We start from the raw sequence: 20,950 nt of genomic DNA, 5'->3' as shown, positions 1-20,950 counted from the left end.
CTAAATACAAAATTCGTCGCCAAAAATTTTTATTTACAGCAATTTTTTTCGCTGCTAATATTATCAATTTCGTTGTAAATAACGTTGGGATTTCAGTCACGTTTCGCTGCGAAAAAGTATTGGCAGCGTTTTCTATCGTCGCGAATACACAAAATATCGCCGCAAATACCTTCATATTATTTGCCGCGTGTTTAAAAATTGCCGTGAATAATATTATTTGTAGCAGTTAAAATCGCCGCAAATAAGCTTTTCTCATTTGCAACGAGTAATTTCGCTGTAAAAGTTTATTTGCGGCGATATTTAGTCGCCGCAAATAGTATTCTCTAACAAATAATTGTTTCCGGCGAAATATACTCGTCGCAAATGATTTCAGGTAATTAAAAAAAAATGCACAAAACAGAATCAGTAAAAAATATAATGCACGTCCAAATTATATTCAGTATTAAATTTCTTGATGGCCACACAAAACTCAAGCTATATAAATTGCAATTTAGTATTTATATCAAACATTTATGTCAAACACCACCTTATATATCCAAGAAAATCTCTAAATTCAATTCCCACATCTTTTCTTTTTTCACATTACCTAGCTCCACTCAATACATGTGCAAACAACTAAATCAAAAAAACACCCAAAGAAGAAAGGGTGCTCACATGCAACAAATTAAAGTGTATTTAATGACTGAAAAGTCTAATTAAGAGTAGAATACAATACAAGCTTCCACTTCTTGACTCTAAGTTTCTACACCACATTCTAACTCTTGCATTTTATTAATCTACATCAGCCACATTCTAACACCATGACAGACAGAATTGCACTTTCTGATCCAACCTTTACATACACAGAGACGCTGACTCAAGAAAATGTATCTTACAGCCACTATCTTCCCAGCCAATATGCATGTAATAAAGAAATTCCTCTAAGAATGGAATGGTTATCAACCCTTTTTGAATGTAACTTATAGATATTTCAACATAAAAAAGCATTCACAATCAAATTTTCATTTTGCCACAAGGGGGTTGGGAGCTGCCATTATACTCTTTTATTGAAATATCCAAAAGCCAAATGAAAAAATGATGACAAAACATATCCACAAATGCAAACAGCAAGGTGATCAAGTAACTTTCACAAACAAACCAGGCCTTTATAATGAAAAATGCTTTAAACAATAAAATGATCCTAGACATAATATTCAACTTCAATATTGTATAGATTTCCTGCTCTTTGCTTTTTTTTTTTCTTTTTTTGGGGTGGGGGGACAGAAGTTCTTTTGTTACTACTGGGTAACAATTAAGAATGCTACTTTCATGATAAAAAGAAAAAAAAAACTTATAATAACAGAAGTTTTGCATGTTCAACAATTAAGCAAAAAAGTCTCAACTTAATTGACATGATCAAAGAACTTAATGAAAATATGGATTAGATAGATCTTTGGCAAAGATATGGATTTAAGCTAGAAACCTCAGCACGAATCAATTGGACATCCTTACAGCAGTAGAAGAAAAAGAAGCATCATGATGCCAATTACTGCTCCAAAAAACTTATTAATCATCAGCTAATTATCTATGCATAGTTCTTGATAAACCAAAATTCTAATGAAATCCTTAGTTGTTTACTTAGTTATTAGCTTGAGTAGAAGGTAAAAAAATACATACTGATTTCTACTAGTTTAACACATAAAAATGGAGGCCTAAACAAAATTGATCCCTTGCAGAGACGAGATTTCCCAGTAGCAAAACTGATTTCTACTGATTTCCCAGTATGTTAAAAAATGCATACTGATTTGGAAGACTTATAATTGTATAAGTCTTCCAAATCCAATGAACCCAGCCACTTGAAATATAATCTAAGCCAATTATTCATAACATGATAATAGCAACCACTTAGTTTAAGAAGTGTTCAACTCCATACATGACATACATAACTATGGAATGAGGGCTTAAATCATAATCAAAATTGAGAAATTCTATCATACCTGTACAGAGAGCCAGGAAATTCTCGGTCATCCTAGGAACAACATCAACAAACACCTACATATTAATCAACTAGAAAGAATAGCTCAAATTTGGAAATACTCCTAAAGGTTGGTACCATATGTAACCACAAACAGAACCCACAGATCTTTATCCAAGCTAAATAGGCTTCATTATCATAAAACACATTAAAACTAAATCTAACCACTTTAAAGGTTTTAAATTGATTAGAGCATTTGGAATAAAACCCACGCAAGCCTAAATCCTAATCTTCATTCAAGCTGCATATCAATTCAAAAAATTTATTTTCATTAAAAAAAAATCTTTCAGATCCCAAAGCTCCTCGAAATACTAGCCAAAAAATTTGTATGTTTGATTAATAAGCTTATAGCGGCATAACCCACAAAACCCCAAACCCTAACTACCCAACCATGCTGTCTCTCAACCCAAGATTCTTAATTTGTATGAAAGTTCGTAGAAATGTATCCAAATATGAAGGCGGAAAATCAAATTTAAAAAATATGACAAAATCACCAACAAGTCGAAGAGGCTTAAACCCGTAGAAGAACAAGGAGACGACACAAAAATTGCAACGCAGAGACTACCTTGCTTGCTCTTGAATCAAACTGAGTGGAGAAGGAGGGGGTGGCCGTCGAGATGAGAAGGTGGCGGCGTGGTGGGGCCATTGGCGATGGGCTGTGCGCGGCAGAGGCTCGAGGGAGGAGACAGATTGGGGAGAGAGGGTGGAGGAAGGGGGAGGAGGGGAAAGAAATGAGGGCTGGAGGGAAAGAAATTATGGGAAAACTTAGGGCGGGCGTTTTAAATTTTATTGCGTTATATGTTATTACGGCGATAATTTTCGAGGTAAATATTGTTTCTTACGGCGATTTTTCCTAATCGACGGTAGATTAATGACGCAATAGTTAAAAAACTTTATTGCGACGCCATAAATCGTCGTAAAAAGTCAAAAAGCACTGCAAAATTGGATTATACATTAATCTACTATGTGATTTCCCACTTCGCATTGGAGATTAAGCAGCGACTTGTAATTCGCCGAAAATAAAAATTCTGTTTTGCAACACTTTTATAATCGCTGCAAAAGCCTAATTAATATTTGCAACGCTTTTTAAAGTTAAAAATCGCTGCAAAATGCCACTTTTGCAATTGCAAAAGGCCACTTTTTAAATATGCCGGCGATTTGTTTCGCCACAAAAAGTGAAAAATCGTTACAAATGACCATATTAGTATCTGCATCGAATATGTTCATCGCAAAAAGTTAAAAAATCGCCGTAAAAGACTAGTTTTAAAATTTTATTTAAAAAACTCGTGATGATTTAAAAATCACCGCAATTAAAGGCTTTATGCGGTGATTTTATTTCCAACAGTCATAAAATTGCTGCAAAAAACCTTATTTCTTGTAGTAAGACCAATATCGGACTAGAGCAGAAGGAAGGAAGAATGACTGAAACCCAAAATGAAGAAAAAAGGATTGCGTGACTTCGTTCATCGGACTGAAACCGAGAAGACCATCGGAGTATAATTCAAGTAATTGGATAGAAGAAATGAAATCAGAGTAAAATAAATTAGAAAAAATAAAGACATGATTTTATCTGCACTAGACAAACATCCAAAAAAACTGGAAAATACTAAGATCCCAAATGCCATACACGACTTGTCTAATGTCCCTTCCATTTTCAGCTTTCTCGTTTTTCTCTACCTTTTTTCTCTCCAAATAATCTTTGGTACATTTTCCTTCCCTCCTCCTCTTCCCTCCCTTTTTGCCTCCAACACTCTCCGAAGTATTGCCAAACTATCCTTCCGTTCAAATGCTTCACATCCATGTTTTTCACCTGCAAGCTTACCTCCCTCAACTGCAGGTCCCCTCCCTCTGACCCGCCGCACGTTACCACAACCCCGCACTCTACGAACTCCAACGAGGATCCTCTTTCACCGATCAGGAACGCCACGAAACATACGTGTATCTCTCCACTCAGCCAGTGTTGCTGAACCGACACTGCCTTGTGGCTCGAGAGGTTCACTGCCTGCCGTCCAAGCGGTTCAATCATAGCGGTTCAATCATAATCCAGCTCAGCGCAAGGTCCTTCTCGAGCTCCAGGCAGGCGTTCTCGTAGTCGGGGAACCGTATTGGCGTCAAGACCACGTCTTTTGGGTCCAGAAAGTCTAGCTGAAACAGCAAGCATCAGAATCAGCATAACAGAGTCTCGGTCTTGATGACCTTGCAGAAAACAAGCTTAGAAGCGGGAAGGAGTCTCGGAGAAGAAGGAAGAAATGAGAAGGGAGAAAGAAAAAGCTTAAGAGGAAGAAACAGAAGGCCATCGGATGGAAGGAGAAGAGAGTCAAAACAGTGTATTTTGACTTTAAATGAAACACACCGTTTCATTAAAGATGACAGACCAAATGCCAGTAGCGTGGTTCATATCATCGCATGCTGCAAGCTTTAATTAAAACACATCGTTTTATTAAAGTGATGTAGAGACTACCCAGAGGTTGTACAATAAAGTTTTTTTCTAGGTTTTTACAGTGATCGACTTCAATTCCCTTTCTTGCATGCAATACTTTTTTTAACTAAAAAAGGAGCAACCAGGCACACATATCCTTGATGAGATACACACAATCTTTTTAATTCATAATGTCCCTTCATACAACTATGTTTTAAGATGATTGTAATTATATAAATTGATATGACCATGTGTAACTTGTTGTGAAAAGAGGTGCATGTCTATCATTTTTCTTGATCTCAGGAGTTAATTTAGAGATGCTAACATAGTGAGAGGCAGAATAAATGAAGTTGTTGAAACAGAAAGAATTTTCGAGAATCATAAAAGTGTATATTTCTATGTGTATCAAATTATACAAAGGAGGCCCAAAAAAAGAAATACAAAGAAAATGAAAAATTCTAACCTATTATAATTACAGAAAATTAAGGATATGATCTAACATAATTATAAGAAATTAAGGATATAATCTAATATTCTAAATATATATATATTCTAAGATACAAATATATACGAAGTCTTATTAAACTTAGAGGCAATTACCATGTAACACACATATATATATAATAATGTATATTTATATATCTGATGCAGTTTGACCCACCCGGCAAAAGTTTTGATCAACTAGTGTTCCAACATATACATTATATGCCCCAAGAATTTATTAGCTAAGAGACAAATACCTAATTATTTCAAGTCGGACATAAAATACAAAAGAAAAAAAAAACAAAACAAAACAACACTAGTATACACAATATATATATTTATATATATAGCGAGCCATTATGACCTTAGAGCAGTAAATTGCTGACTATATATATATATATATATATATATATATTCTCGATGATGATCTTTGTCTTCTGGTAGATGCATGCATGGCTTCAGCCTAATTCACTAGGCGGCCTAAGGATTAATTTCATGATCTTAATAATTCGTACGTACACTGATGATCAGAGATTCACAAAATTATAATGGCTGTTTGGAATTAATTAATAAGCAGCTAGCTACTGTACGTGGTTAATTTAAGTATTTATAATCTGCCAAACTCAATTTCCTTCCATTAATTTATGATGTTGTGAATGTGTATGCACAACGTAATTAATCGATCTCCACAACTATATATATATATATATATATATATATATATATATAATCATGTACAAGTTGAAAACTAGAAAAATACCCTATTGCCAAAATCAAAATTGCCATGATGTTGTGACTTAGATACATGATGATGATGATGATGATGATGATGAAGAAGGTGCATATATACCAATAAGAAAATCTAATTGATTGCAGGGCACATTATATATATATATATATATATATATATATATATATAGCTAGCTAGTTGGATGGAAATATATATGGCCGGAGTGGAGTAGAGATACGTAAATATTGTGATGGATGATGCATGCATGCGAACGGCCTACTGGACCCCGATCGAAGAGAGATTTTATAGCCATCATGATTGATTGATATATAGCATGTTAGCTATGTCAAATGGCCGTGATGATCTGTAAACTTGGACACAACAATATCGGGACACTTGAAGAGGAAGGAGAATAATATATAAAAGATCTTCATTTCTTTGTTGACTATTTGCATCGATGATCTGATCTAGATCGAACTCCTCGTCGACCCTCAATATATATCATGTTTTATTAGTCGCAGCAGTACTAGCTAGTCCTATTATATACTAGTAAAAAAATACATAAGTGAAGGTTTTTAGTGGTTCTAGTTCTCCTGAAATGCCTCAATATTCTTCACCTTTCAAAATAAAATCATTAGGTTTGGAGTGCATGCATGCAAGTACTTTCATTTATTTATTTATATAAAAAAAATATTTTAACCATAAAAAGATTTTACAAAAATTATGCAAAATTTAAAAACTGACGTAGATTGATGTGATACGTACGTTAGATGGTAAAATTAATTTTATTGTAAAATAAATCTAACGTATCATATCATGAAACTATGAAACTATGGTAAAATTTAACTTGTTTGGATTCACAAGTTATCTCAGCTCATCTCAACTCATCTCAACTCATCTCACTACTATTCATTACTATTCAGCAACTTTAACTCACAAATCTCACTACTATTCACAACTCAACTCACAAATCTCACAATCCATCTCAACTCATCTCAGCTCATCTCAAGTCATCTCAAGTCATCTTCGAATCCAAACATTAATCTTACAATAATAATTATATATTTAAGATTTGTTATTCGAATTCTCGAATCAATAAAGTTTAAGTCCATACATGAATATTTAATCTGAAACTTGAAATCTGAATATTTCTGATCTTCAAATACGAGAGAAACAGATACTTTGTGTAGTCAATCAATTAAGTTCAAGTACTGGTACTTCTAATTCCCATATATATACAGCCACCAGTGGAATGGGTTCCAATCACTTTAAAATTAGGCGGTTGCTTTCATTGTAAGTAGTACCGCACTTATTCACGTTCATTAATCTCCCATAATCAAATAATTAATGTTCTACTCAAAATCATGGATAAGTGTATTTTGGTACGTACTGATCTTATACATATTAATTACTAAAAGCTGCATTAATTAATCATGAATAAGTAAGCGGTATAACAAGATCTCATCTTACTTCATCGCATCTAATCATTACAAATTTTTCAAATTTTCAAATAAAATATAATAAATAATTCAACTTTTTAAAATTCTAAAATAAAAATTATATTAAAAAATTATATTATAATAATATTTTATTTAACTTTTAAATTTCATCTCATCTCATCTCATCTGTGTAATACTAAACAACGTGTGTATAAGTACATATAATTAATATATTGAAAAAAGATATTTGCAATCGTGAATTGTGCAACCGCTGAGTAATCATTTTGAAAAAATTGAATAAAACATGGGATCTATATGAAAAAAAATTAATTTTTTTAATAGTGAGTCTCACTCTTTTTCAAAGTAATTACGTTGTGTTTACGTACTTCACGATTGTATGTAAAATTACTCTAATATATTTCATGATGGAGGAAATTGCTTTCAAGACAAACATGAATTAATAATTAATTAATATGTATATATAGTTTAATTCTATAGAAATTAAACAATGTAAATATTGCTAATCTAATTCTATATACGAATAATGATATCCACATGATACATTTTATAACACATATTTTAAAATGAGGATATTTGTGTAAAGTGATGTTTATTTTATAGGATATTTTACAAAAATATCATTTATTTTTAAATATTATTATTGTATAATATATTGTGAAAAATGATGAGATTTCTCAGAGAATTAATTAAGTACGTACGTGTATGTGTGTATATATATATATATATATATATATATGTAACATATTATATATTACCTTTGAGTCTGACAATTTTTGGCATCCTTTTTTCCTTTTGAAGAAGATAAGAAAAGCCCCTTAGCTGTGTTCTTAAGCGTTGTTTGGATTAAGAGAGTATCTCAACTCAATTTTATTTAATCATTATAATTTCTTTAAATTTTTTACATAAAATATAATAAATAATTTAATTTTTTTAAATTATAAAATAAAAATAATATTAAAAAATAATATTTTAATAATATTTTATTCAATTTTTAACTTTTAATTTTTATCTAATATAATCTCATTCCGTCTTAACTCACTGTCCGAACCTTACCTTAGACTTGTGTATACGATCATATGGATGAAGACTTGGATGCATGCTAGCTCATGAGTGACAGTACAATCACATCGTGTCATCATCACCATCTTCTGCAATCAAATGTGGAGATTAAAGGTGACGGGGTTTCCAGGCCCTCAATATAGCATTTGACTCTTAGATATTTGTGTTCAAACTAAGTATAATGAGAGAAATAAAAGGTGGAGGAAGGAAACGGTGGGTTGAAGATGCCAATCTCCCCCCGCTAATGGTCCACCATGCCACAGAAAGCTCAAAAATGAGAGAGAGAGAGAGAGAGGATGGACATGCAATCTGCTACAGCGTTGCAATGCTCAGGATGGGTCCCTAAGCTAGCTAAGGTGATGGGCAGTGATCGCAACAAGTAAAAGGCTACGGCCATGATCCATTTTATGCCATTCCAAATGCACCATGACAACACTCGATCGATCATGACATGTTTGATCAGTTCAAGATGATCAGTACAGCAGAGAAAGAGTTGTGAAAGGGTGGCCGGTAATTGTAGCATACCGAGAACTGGAAATAAAAAATATATAGCAGCGTCATGTAAATCCGTACGTACTGATTTGTATATGTTTCTACGTGATATATAGACTGACAACATGAATACTGTCTCATACACAAGTAGCCTGAGGTTTTAAACTTTAAACTATAATACCACTAATTACAAGACTTTGAGTACTGTTTTTTAAATTAGGTTAGTGTATAATCGAGTTTTTACACACACATATAATATACTCAAATCCTCCTGGTTAAATGGACGTTTACAAGTGCCCCTTGGCCTTACACAGCCAAGAGCAGCTTTCCATCTTCAAGGGTTTTTTCTCCTCATCGTTTGATGTCGTGTGCTGCCCTCTACAATCATGAGTCCATCCGCCATCATTACCAGGAGAGAAATCTCTCTCTCTCTCTCTCTCTCTCTCTCTCTCTCTCTCTCTCTCTCTCCCCTACATGGCAATCACATGGATACATACACAGGAGGCAACCCATCTATATTTATATATAGGAGCTCGCAACACACTCCTCTCAATTTCCACTCATTTCACCCGCTATCTTCTACTCCTAATTTTTATAGGAAGACCAATAAAAACCAAACAAAAATGTGTACCAACAACGCTGAAAAGATTCCGCCTGGCACAGTCCGTTCTTCTGAAAGAAAGCAAAGATCAAAGCGATCTAAAGTTCAAGTTCAATGGCTTACCTGCAGGTATATATTTCATCACATAATACGCATATATCTTCTGGGAGAAAATCCTTCACTGATCTTCTGAACCTTTTGATCATCATGTCTCTATTCTATTATATATAATCGTCAGTGGTGCATGTTTTAGATGGAGCTAACGTGTGGATCATGGCTTTCAGCAGGAAAAATTGTGAAGAAAAAGTAGACAAAGATGTTGAACTAAAGAACTTGAAGTTATATTTGGAGAACAAAAGTATAATTGAAGAGAATGAGAAGCTGAGGAGAAAAGCCAATCTTCTTCACCAGGAGAATTTAGCCTTAATGTCTGAGTTTCAGAAGAAATTCCCAGATTTGCATGGTTCCTCTACCCTGGTTCTTCTTCACAAACACTGATATCAGAAGAGGAGCAGTCATATATATAAATATTCTCTATCCCGCGGGCGCTTCTCTCCAATCTCTAGCTTAATTTCTTCTTCTCTGACGTTTCTGAATACATGTTTTTGGAGAATTAGAAGTCCTATCTAATTTCCTGGGCTCATATGTTGTTATGATTTCCCGAAAATATTTTAAGAGATCATGGAAGTTTGGACACCATGGTTATGTTAATGAGTTTCTCCAAACAGAGCTGTAGGGGCACAAATGATGCGCTATATATATGATGAATACCTCCTTTCAGACCCAACCGCATGAACTTGTGTGAAAATCAAATGTATGTGCATGCATTTAAATCCTCCTAGCATATGAGCTATATACCTACGAAACAGTAAAAAACTTTCAGTACCAATCCATTAAAAACTCTTATATATTTCTCAATGTAAATGATACCGTAACCATCCAGAAAAAACTCACGCCACATCCGGCCATCTGGGTCAAAAATGATCATGAATGGAATACCACATTTATTTCAATCCTGTCGTGGTTATAAAACCATTTGGTTGAAAAAAAAGTAATGCCTTTTATATTATGATACCATTTGATAACTTAGCGCAGTCCATTCCCCATCGAAGTTTAGAAATGGGAGTAACTGGAAGCTTTGATCCACACAACCTTATTCCACTCTGAACGAAGGGGGGGGGGGCATTTTCCGCCCACCAACTTGGGTACCTTGCATTTACGCGTCGAACGGTACCAGAGTTACAATTACGTACAAGGAAAGCATTCAAGATCACAGAGAAAACTACACTATAAAGACTGCAATTCGGAAGATTTATTCCTTTGAACTGCATTAACGTGAAGGTTTGGTTCCAAGTCCCAAACTGATCTTCTAATAATTGGTTGTGCTAATATATTATACTTTCCTGTTTTTTATTGCATCAAAATGCTAAACCGACAAAGTATTGTTATGATCCAGAGTGTTTTTCCTATGATTCTGCTTGAATGTCCATGTCAAGATCAGTCCATGATTGCAATTTTTCTTGTGAATTCACATTCTTTTAGCTCGAGGAGATTCACCGCTTTGGATTGATTAGGTGATCATGAGTCAAAACAGCGGCTTTAATAAAATGGTAATTCTTATAATTCAAAATTACCACAACACAAGTGCACCAAATAACAGGAGACATACACTGGAAACTCTACAATAATTTTATCTAAACTGTTGAAAAAATAAAAAGCTACACATACACATGATTTATCCAAGTACATGAAATTTTGCGATCGTGATTATGCTCCATACAATTAGACCAGCTGAAAGCACGCTAGCATCAGATTGACATTCCTCCCAACCATGGGAAAGACTGTTAAATCCATAATTCAATTATAAACCTCGTGAAAATCAACTTCATCGTGAATAAGGAAACTTCCAGCAATTTTTCAGTTCCCCTGCACATACCGCACAAACACATGCCGAAGAAAACAACTATCACTATTTCTCTACACTGCTCCGTTTTCCTTGAAAATTATTAGCCAGATTGCTGCCCTACCAAGAAGAGTGATATTACCTATACAACTGGAGGGCAAGAAAACAAGGAAGAGGGTAAGCCACATACATAAGTACTCGTGTAGAGATCCTTCAGAGATTCTTGGAGCTCTCTTCCGATGCTTTGTATATACGGAATGCAGCAATGCACATTGTGGCATTACCTATAACTGTTAATGCTGCTTGAAGAGCTACCAATACCTGCAACTCATGTGGAACATTTGAGCCATTTCACATGATCTTTTTCCGCAGCTCATTCACATCACAATCAGGAAAAACATGAAAAGTAAAACTTGTGGAGTGATGTACAAACTGATCTAGAAAAATCAAATTATACATGGTAATCTAACAGAACTTATCGTACTATCTGATATAAGTAAACTACTTGAGATGGCATAAGCAGACACCCCAGAAGCACAAAAAATTTGTTTCCTCCCGTTTCTGGCAAGCATGCACCATAACTTAACTCAAACAGGAATCAAATTCTGAACCAGCTGGGATCACAACCAACTCAAAGCCATAAATTACTTGGGTAGGGCGTATCATAACATAATAACAGGGGTGGCCAAAAAGGGTTGAGATTGATCATTGCAGACTTACTTATAAGGTAAGGTTTTGCGACACAGTTGAAAAAAACTCTTTACTCCCATATCATTTACTTCTCCAAAAAAAATCAGTCTATCATTGCCGAGTATGATAGACTAAGAGTTTAATTTGTACTTTTTTGTCATCACAAACTGAATGTTGCATAAAAACAATTTAACAGTATGTTCATCATAAATAATAAATAAAATAATAAACGCCTTTTTTACACCAGTAATGCAACCTTTCCTACCTCAAGAGATTCGGAGTTATAAAAGAAATGCCATGTGCATGCGCAAAATGCTCCACCAAGCAACGGTACCTGAACCGATCATTATCAATTGCATCACTAATGAATTCTTTTCAAGGACTTTATTCATGATATAGTGTTATATTATAAAAAATAATCCATTACCACTGAACCGGTATATGGTTGAAATATAAACTGCTTGCTATAAATACTTGATAGAAATAATTACCACATGGTCAACTTCATCATCGATAAACTTGTCAGTACAACCACCATAAATGCTTGCCACTTATGATAACACATCTATATGGTCAATCTTGCAAGGATGAGAACAATAACTCACCATCCCCCAGGCGAGTCCTTTCCAAGATTCATACCCTGATTGTTCCCCGTATTGCCACACCAAAGCCATCGCTGTAATCCTTAAAAATGAAAATCTACCATTAATAACTATCGACTTGTGTAAGATGACAGTGTAAATCTCGATCAAACTAAAAACAATTTTCAGAAAAAAGACTTAATATACAAAGTACCATGTTTCAACATATCCTATTTTCCTCCACTAAATTATCACGTTTAGGCGTTTGCTCTTGTATATGTCCGGTATACTTGGGCTCTTGCCTACTCTTTTAATCAATATAAATTTGTTTACCGATGAAAAAAAAACATATCCTATTTTCCTCACATTTCTTCGCAACTTAACAGAAAATAAGTAAAAGCTTGATTTTACCGATTGATAACTCAGCTGCCACGACGTCTCATGCACAAGGAGCTTAATAGAAGAATCAAGAAGAATGCATGCACCAGAATTCTCAACAAACTTTCCAATATCAGTCTGTGATGTATATGGTTATTTAGAGGCAATTTAGTACAACTATTCTTGTATAGAATATTCCATTCTTTTGTATAAATAGCACACTGTACAGAATACAAGGATAATATACTTTTGATGAAATTCACCAACATATTTTACTCCTCGCGTCTTCCTGCTTACCTTGCCTCTTCCTCTCGCTGAGTAGGAGCTCTGCTAGACTCCATTTCCACTAACTCTGACATAAGTAAAAGCTCGTTTTTTTCTTGCCATTAAGATCGCATACAAACATCAAGATCTGGCTGCCGAGGCAGTAAGATTCAATATTTTGAACGTCAAACTTTTAATTACAAAAGACCTCAGGAAAAAAAAAAAAAAACCATCGAAGGGCCTGATAGTGATACAACCATTTTGACACATTTAAACCACTTCCTTCATTCTTTCATATTTGGGATTAAAACCTCGGAAAGCATAAATCTCAATTTAAACCACATTGATAGAGAGCAAGACCCAACTAGATTTAAAAAAAAAACTACTAAAATGGACAGCAGATTGTCAAAACCCATCAACAAAATCGCGCAGAATATGGGAGAAAACGCTCACCATTCGACCACACTGGACACATGTATGGCCCAGGTGGCCAGGGAGAGAGCATTGGCGGGCTCAACAAGTTGCAGAGTGGAACCCAGCAACGGTAGCTCCGCCGCTGAGGCGGGTCCAATTAAGCTCAGAGTCAGACCCGCTCCGAATAGAGCCACCACGGCCTTCGGATTGTGTATGGTAACATAATTGGCGGGATTCTCCGTGCGGGTCTGGACTTGCGTTTGAAATGGTTCGTGTATTTGGGACTTTGGAGTGGAAAAGGAAATTGCTTTTGTGGGTTTATGACTAAAGAGAGAATTTGGAAGGTAGAATAAGGTAGTGATGGCCATTGCTGTGGTTCTGAACCCTGAAGATTTTTCAGGGCGAGTCCGTGTTACATTGGCAGACTCGAAAATGAACCGTATGAGGGTAGATTAGTAAATTGGTAAAAGGGAGGTCTTCTAGATCAAGTCCAGCCATGCATGTAAAATGATAAGGTGACGTTGCAAAATCACAATTAATAGGATAAGGTTTTGATACACTCATATTATTATTATTTTTTTCCTTTTTATGGTGAAAAAAAGGGTAAAGAAACTATCTTAGTTAGAACATTCTCAAACGATTCTTTAAAACATGTTTTTTCTTAAATTATAGGATTTATATTTTCTCCAAATACACGTTCCATTTAGATTCCCATTTTAATGAAAATGTGTAGGATGTGAATAGTAATGTGTAGGATGTGAATAGTAGCTCTCTATATTTAGGAGATAAGGAGTTACTGTTTATCTCCTAAATTATTTTTTTATATATATTTTATAGGAAGGAATTAAAAATGTAGAAATAAATAAGTATAAATAATAATAATAAATAGAAAATATTATTTTAATAAAATAGAAAAATAATAGGGAATGAGATGTAGGAAGAGAAAGAATAATTCTACTTATCATCCCAAAACACCATACACTATACTTATTTTAATTTTTTTTTTCTATAACAAATATGTGGTGTATGGATGATAAGTATAGATGATAAGTAGAACAACTCAATTAGTTTAATAATAATAAAATAAAAAATAATAGTAAAATATATAAAGTGTAGTGTGGGATGATGAGTAACATTTCTCTTTTTTAAGATGAATAAAATTTAAGAGAAAATTATAGAAAGTATGATTTCTAACTAAAATTTAGAGAAAATTATAGAGAATTGGATAAGAATGCTCTTAGACGTGACTATAATAAGATTTTATTTGCAGAAAATTAAATAAAAATGACTTAAACAAACGAAAGTCACAGGCGCTTGCTCAAGTTAGATTTGAATAACTGAACTCTCAGTCCCAATAAGAGATTTAAAGAATGTTTATGCGACTAAGACTAATAGCTTAATGTGATTTTATATCATATTCAAATCCAAAGAGTTAGTATTTGCCAAACCTTTTGAGAATGACTAAAGAATCATTCAGCCACCACTTTTATCCAAAAGCCAAAACAATTAGACCCGAATTTTGTTTAAATGATGAAAAAATCATTGGCAAATCTGATTATTGATACAGTACACCAATGAAGTTCAATTAGCATTAAAGAAGTACTGATATTTTCATCTTGGGTTCTTGAGTAATTATAACCTCACTATAAATAGTATATTTACACAACTTGTAAGGCAGATTCTTAACTAATTCTCAAACCAAAACTTCATGAAATACCGTCTTATAATGTTTTTTTGCCCAGACTGCAATTAGTCTTGCATTATGGCTCCCCATACATGTCCCTGCCTCTTGCTAAGCACAAAGCATTAGTCAACTCTCAAGTGTCTAACAGAGCCAATTTAATTACTATAGCCTCCTAACATGGGAAGGAAAAAACTGGCTAAAATTCATATTTGCCTCAATCGGATTTTTCCCAGAACCTCATAAGTTTCTACCATGTTTGAAGTAAGAATTGTGATGAAAGGAAGCCAATTCAATTCTTTATAACAGATGTGGCTCATTGTCTTCCTAAACAGCTTCCTTAATCTCCATCTTCAAGTGCCCCATGACAGATTCAGCACTGCCCATTCACCTTGGAATAATGGATGTTAAAGTTGCAATATGTCAACGCTTGTAGTAATGTTTCAACAGACTGTTATTGTTTCCCCTTTGTCCAAAGCAGCACTAGAGAGAAGCCCATCAAAGACATTATTACCGTCTGCAAATCACAGAAACAATATGAATATTCCTCAAAATTATACAAGGTAAACAACATAAAAATAACATATCTAATTAAAAATGAGAGAGAACTTCAAATACATGATTTTGGTCGAATCCTGCATATCTGCTGCAAGGTTTTCTTATCATTTGATATATCCTATGATTCTATATTGCCTATAAAAGTTCCCGGCAGAATAAACAAGGGCAACAATCTTAGTGAACAATGACTAGGCAAAAAAAAGCTTCTCAAGCGTATTGTGACTAACTACAAAGACTATCCCGTTGAGGAGAGAACAAATAGCCAAAAGTGTATGTAACATCCCAGAGGGGATGGAAACCATAGAGCAGCAAGGCTGTGATGTACAACTCAAAATAGAAGTGGAGGATCGTAATATTGTACAATCTTTTTTCTGTACAATTAAATATGACCTACGCTCTGCATTCTCATATTGGAATCCATGCAGATGTGCCTGTTTTTACTTCCATATAGCTTTTATAAATTTGTTACATAGAGAAAGGAACTCAGCACGGCATGCATGCAAGCAGTGAGGCAAATTTGTTACAATGCACCAATGACAGATATGGTGAAATCCTCGTGTTATCCAACCTATTATGAGACCACAATAAATAGACTTGCTTATGTCCCACAATAATTGCCTCCATTAATAACAGAAACAACGGCTGGCAGTGAATTCATCCTGACCAAACCATATGAAGATGGAATTCCTCTAGGGAGTTGATTTAGGGGATACTTGAAAAATGAGATGAGATGAGAATTCTGTGAATAGTAGTGAAATAGTTTGTGAATAGTAGTAAAATGGTTTGAATTAAGATGTTTAATTGGGTTTTGGGAAAGGATGGAGAAAAAGTTGAATAAAAATATTATAAGTTAAAATATTGTTAGAATAATTTTTTAATATTATTTTTTTTTTGAAATTTGACAAAGTATTATTTTTTGTGTTTTGTTTGGAAGTTTGGAAAAATTGTAATGATTAGATGAAAAATTTGAAGAATTGAAATTGATGAAATAGGAGACAATTGATTTAAATGTGATGGTATGGACTCACTGAGATTGCTGGAGGCACACCCACGAGTGGATCTTGAAAGAACCTATTGGCAAGTGCAAGGGCAAGAAGACTGCTTTGCATTCCTGCAAATCCAAAAATATCAGTTAGCTAGAATAACATGCAGCTGAGAATCACATTGCTGTTAGTGGATAAAAGGTGGGACCTGTCTCATATGATAGTGTTCTTTGCAGAGCTTTCACATCAGTAGCTTTATGGAAGACTAGACCAGTAAAGACATACCCAGCTATAAACGCTGACAAATGAAATGCAATGACGACAAACAAAATGGTCACTCCAAAAGGAGATAAAACAGACTCAATGTTAAGGGCAAGTGGTGCTCCAACACAGAGAGCCGTTACTAAGACGGACAGCGGAGGCAAAAATGGCCGAATTGCACCACAGATTACGGGAAAGAACCTGTAGGCACAAATATAAGAAACAGTTATGGACCTGTAATGAAGTTCAATATGTTAATCAGGTTGTCTTGAGTTGGTATATAACCGATTCAATAACAAGCCAGCAGCAATTGGTGCAACTACAATCTGCATAATGCTAGACATCATTCCTTTCACATCAACCGGCAGTCTCTTTCCAATGAGCATGAGCGACAACATTGGTGTGATAAATACTGCAGTAGCAGTAGATAATGATGTCATAATAATGCTAAGAGGGGCCATTAGTGGGTCTGTGAGGAAAGTAGCATAATTTGAGAGTTGGGCCCCACTAACACAAGATACCAACATAATCCCAGCACCTGTTAAATTGATTAACCAAATGTTAGCCCAGCATTGACAGTTTTTTGAAGGTAAGAGTTACTGGTCTTACCTATCAAAAAGAAAAAATAAATAAATAAATTGTAGAGAGAAAGAGAGAGAGAGAGAGATCCTTTCCTATAGAAGGTGGTAGACCCAAGAGTGTAACTGAGATTGCCCCAAAAAAATATCCAAGAAGAGGTTTCATTACAAATTGGCCAACATAACCAGCAAAAATAGCTGCTGGTCTCTTGAATGCTTCAAGGAAATCATTTTCTCTGGAATTAACCCCAACTGCAAACATTAAAAACCCCAACGCAGGTGCATAGTACCTGGGAATAGACAATATAGGAAATATGAATTCTAAGCATATCATTGGAAAAACCATTTTTTTTTCAGAAATCAACATATATTCTCAGATGAACTAAGATAACTAAATTCTACCCCTAAATGGTTACAACAAGTATATGACAGCCAGAAAAAGAATGTATAATTTCATGTTCCATAAATATAGACGTGAATTTGTCCTAGTTAGACAAGTAGCTTGTATGGATACATTCCACTAGTTATTTTTCCTCTTTCTTCTGCATCTGTAAATTAACTCTTAACCCCAATGAAATTCAACTCCTGCTTTCTCTACATGTTAGACGGTAAGGAGATCAGCATGCAATGGCTTCTCATTTTTCCTTGACTTTGCTTTTAAATGTAACCTTCTACATAAGTAGGCATACATTGGCAATTCATCTGAAGAGTGTTCTACAACCTGGTGGTAAACCATGTAAAAGAAGGTGGATAGACAAGAGCCAACAGCGTGCTAGCAAGGACTACATGAGGCAAAAGGGAATTTGATTCCTTCAAGATTTTCAGAATAGAAGTGTCCTTTTGTTTAGCCACCTGAAACAAGACATACAGCATTAATATGGCCTGAGATAACTGTGCAAGTGACTTGTACATCAAGGAAGCCTTTTTTTTTATCAGTACTTGTGTACACCAAGGAAACTAGTGAAACTCCATAACCCATACACAAAAAACACAATTATGCCCTAACTTTGATAGTTGAATTGAGAGCATAAGACTGCTCAGATTAAAGGGCAATAAGTGATATTCCACTCGTTTCACAGTACGAATGTCCTGATACAAGTTTGTGCCTGTTTAATCAAGCATAGCACATGTTCAACAATATAATCTGGCAACATACCCATCCACTGCATGGAAAAAGTTTTTTTTTCTTGAAAATCTACATGTGGAAAAAGGTAACTACTCGATAAAGGTCTAAGGATAGAGTCGAACCCGTTCTATGTTGATCTCAAGGCGAGACCTTATTTGAATACCTAAACTGGTATTCTCAAACTTCTTACAATTTCCTTCTCAAACATTACTCAAGCACAAAATACTTTTCAATTTCAAATATTCAACTTTTTCATCTAACAATTACCTAATCATTATAAATTTTACAAACTTAAAAACAAAACACAAAAAACAATACAACTATTTCAAACTTCAAAACAAAAATTATATTCAAACAATTTTTCAACTTTATAATATTTTTATTCGGTTTTTTCTTTTTCATTTCTCAAAACCCAATAAAACATCTTAACAGACCAGTTCACTATTATTCATATAATTACGAGATACTCCAAGTATCCAAACCAGCTCTTAAGGCTGGTAAAAAGAGGATGCTGAAGTTGAAAAGCACAATGACTCTTCTCCCTCGACCTAAAAGAAGAAAACTAGAAGCCTGGCTCCATCCAAAACAGGCTATCTCATGTCAAGGCACCAGCTGCTATTCCTTCTAGCGTGAGAAATGGGACCACAGGAGAACGCTCACAGCCCTCTCACAGCAGAGTGAGCAAGATAAATACACAAACAACCACCTAGAAGCTACCAAACGAATCTGCTCCAGCCATCCCTTATAACAAACTGAAATTATATTGGCTAGGTGTAGAATATTCTTTATTGTAGTCTATATAAAGGACCCATTGTACAGCATAAAAGTGTGGAAAATATAATGAGAAATGTTTTACTCTGATATCTCATCTATAAAATATTCAAACTTTAGTTTCTTCCTGTTTTAAAAATATCCAGAGAAAATAATAAGTTTAGGGATTAGAGAGTAAAAAGTATCAGATTCATATTAAATTTGACGAGCGAGCTGAGTGAGAAGAGAACCTGCAGTGCAAATGATACGTACCTGACCTGGTGCGGATGCATCATTTGGACCCGGACCCTGCTCAAAAGGATCCGATAACTTCTCGGATACACACCTGCTGACCAAAAACCTTAAGCTCCGATCTGTCCCTGAAACAATACGCGCGCGCTGTAAAACAACCAATACGTAAAATAATTTTTAAAAAACAATATTCAAATTTTAAGAAAAAGCAAAAGAATCTGGATGCACACGGGGAAGTTTCGGGTCAGGGCGAAATGGGAACCCCAGAGGCCACGAGAAAGAGAGAGCTGGCAACGAGAGTGGCGAGCGCTTTCCCGGCGAAATTGGGACGCGAAATTTCCGTATGTCTAAGAGATTTCGCGAGTGGAACTCAGAAAGATGTAGACGGCCTATCTGCAGTTGCTTATTGCTACTTGAATTCATCCTTCACGAACAAAACTTGAAACAAAACAAATTTAAAATGTGACTATTTCCGGGAATTCTTTTCGGGTTTGAGAAGATAAATTGCTTGATTAGTCCCTAACTCTGAACTGTGAAAAAGTAAATATATTGAATTTAGCTTACAGTAGACAACGATGGAAGGAAAGTCCACGCTTCTTTAGAAATCAAGCGTTGATTGTCCAAGCGTCGGGCCGAGACACTCGCAGAGCGGCAGAAGTCTTGAAGATGCTATTGAATTGTACGATGGTAGCGTTAAACTGGAGGTCAATGACAGGGTGAACACCAAATTCTACAGTGCACATCAATCCAAAGTAAAATAATGTGACTATATAAAAATAAATTTATACAATAATATATTATTGACGTGATACGTTAAAATATAAAATTATTTTTATTATAAAATAAATTTAAATTCTATAAAATTATTTTAATTTATAAATTTATTTTATGTAATTTTTTCGTGTCTATAATAGTTCTCAATTCATTAATAATAACTTTTTTAATTATTAGAAAAAATATAAATACAATAATGGATACATTTGAGAGTTATGCTATTATTTTTAATCATTTTGACAAAAATTCTAAATGATATTATTTTGTCAAAAAGTTAAATTTATTTCCTAAAATTTAGGTTTTGTTTGTTTTTACGGTTAGTTAGTATGAGATGAATTGAAATAAAACTTAAAAATTAAAAACTTATATATATTTTTAATATTATATATATTTAAAATTTTAAAAAAATTAAATTATTTATTATATTTTATATTAAAATTTAAAAAAATTATAATAATGAGATAAGTCATTTTCAATACCCGAGACCTTAAATTGAGCA

General features: G+C 34.3%; 3 protein-coding genes across 9 annotated transcripts; 1 reads left to right on the top strand and 2 right to left on the bottom strand.

Annotated features, from left to right (window-relative positions):
• The first annotated feature begins 9,222 nt into the window (after window positions 1-9,222).
• On the top strand, window positions 9,223-10,037 carry LOC109010615 (protein LITTLE ZIPPER 2-like). 2 transcript variants are annotated; one of them, XM_035687288.1, is made up of 2 exons: window positions 9,223-9,387; window positions 9,546-10,037. In XM_035687288.1, the coding sequence occupies exons 1-2, from the start codon at window positions 9,281-9,283 to the stop codon at window positions 9,754-9,756; spliced, it is 318 nt and encodes a 105-aa protein (XP_035543181.1). In that variant the 5' UTR covers window positions 9,223-9,280; the 3' UTR covers window positions 9,757-10,037. The 2 variants fall into 2 exon arrangements, with proteins under 2 accessions (XP_035543181.1, XP_018847043.1); XM_018991498.2 differs by having other exon boundaries at window positions 9,543-10,037.
• An 802-nt stretch (window positions 10,038-10,839) lies between these two features.
• On the bottom strand, window positions 10,840-13,926 carry LOC109010902 (ycf49-like protein). Of its 6 annotated transcripts, none has more exons than XR_001999280.2 (5): window positions 13,528-13,925; window positions 12,457-12,535; window positions 12,117-12,185; window positions 11,304-11,482; window positions 10,840-11,184 (listed from the first exon to the last, which is right to left on the bottom strand). XR_001999280.2 is itself a non-coding variant. In XM_035687287.1 (5 exons), the coding sequence occupies exons 1-4, from the start codon at window positions 13,854-13,856 to the stop codon at window positions 11,375-11,377; spliced, it is 585 nt and encodes a 194-aa protein (XP_035543180.1). In that variant the 5' UTR covers window positions 13,857-13,926; the 3' UTR covers window positions 10,840-11,281; window positions 11,352-11,374. The 6 variants fall into 6 exon arrangements, 5 of the variants coding, with proteins under 5 accessions (XP_035543180.1, XP_018847412.1, XP_018847419.1 ...); XM_035687287.1 differs by having other exon boundaries at window positions 10,840-11,281; window positions 11,352-11,482; window positions 13,528-13,926; XM_018991867.2 differs by having other exon boundaries at window positions 10,840-11,276; window positions 11,352-11,482.
• A 1,141-nt stretch (window positions 13,927-15,067) lies between these two features.
• On the bottom strand, window positions 15,068-20,399 carry LOC109010882 (probable sodium/metabolite cotransporter BASS5, chloroplastic). The gene is made up of 9 exons (XM_018991834.2): window positions 20,242-20,399; window positions 19,908-20,115; window positions 19,699-19,805; window positions 18,271-18,401; window positions 17,646-17,839; window positions 17,257-17,509; window positions 16,919-17,172; window positions 16,756-16,838; window positions 15,068-15,686 (listed from the first exon to the last, which is right to left on the bottom strand). The coding sequence occupies exons 2-9, from the start codon at window positions 20,098-20,100 to the stop codon at window positions 15,624-15,626; spliced, it is 1,278 nt and encodes a 425-aa protein (XP_018847379.1). The 5' UTR covers window positions 20,101-20,115; window positions 20,242-20,399; the 3' UTR covers window positions 15,068-15,623.
• Between the last annotated feature and the right edge of the window lie 551 nt (window positions 20,400-20,950).

The sequence above is a fragment of the Juglans regia genome, chromosome 2, assembly GCF_001411555.2.
Source record: "Juglans regia cultivar Chandler chromosome 2, Walnut 2.0, whole genome shotgun sequence".
NCBI classification, from domain to species: domain Eukaryota; kingdom Viridiplantae; phylum Streptophyta; class Magnoliopsida; order Fagales; family Juglandaceae; genus Juglans; species Juglans regia.
The sequence above is the reverse complement of the archived record's forward strand: the minus strand, read 5'-3'. Positions and strand labels throughout refer to the sequence as shown.

What these genes read in the sequence shown, in the direction of transcription:
- LOC109010615 (XM_018991498.2), top strand. Translation starts at nt 9,281, where the DNA reads ATGTGTACCAACAACGCTGAAAAGATTCCGCCTGGCACAGTCCGTTCT. An exon ending in GTTCAATGGCTTACCTGCAG is followed by an intron (nt 9,388 to 9,542) that starts GTATATATTTCA and finishes CATGGCTTTCAG; the next exon opens with CAGGAAAAATTGTGAAGAAA.
- LOC109010882 (XM_018991834.2), bottom strand. Translation starts at nt 20,100, where the DNA reads ATGAATTCAAGTAGCAATAAGCAACTGCAGATAGGCCGTCTACATCTT. An exon ending in CCCTGACCCGAAACTTCCCC is followed by an intron (nt 19,806 to 19,907) that starts GTGTGCATCCAG and finishes GTATTGTTTCAG; the next exon opens with GGACAGATCGGAGCTTAAGG. An exon ending in GTGTGCCTCCAGCAATCTCA is followed by an intron (nt 15,687 to 16,755) that starts GTGAGTCCATAC and finishes TGTGATTTGCAG; the next exon opens with ACGGTAATAATGTCTTTGAT.
- LOC109010902 (XM_035687287.1), bottom strand. Translation starts at nt 13,856, where the DNA reads ATGGCCATCACTACCTTATTCTACCTTCCAAATTCTCTCTTTAGTCAT. An exon ending in AAGGACTCGCCTGGGGGATG is followed by an intron (nt 12,186 to 12,456) that starts GTGAGTTATTGT and finishes TGATCGGTTCAG; the next exon opens with GTACCGTTGCTTGGTGGAGC. An exon ending in ATAACTCCGAATCTCTTGAG is followed by an intron (nt 11,483 to 12,116) that starts GTAGGAAAGGTT and finishes CATGAGTTGCAG; the next exon opens with GTATTGGTAGCTCTTCAAGC.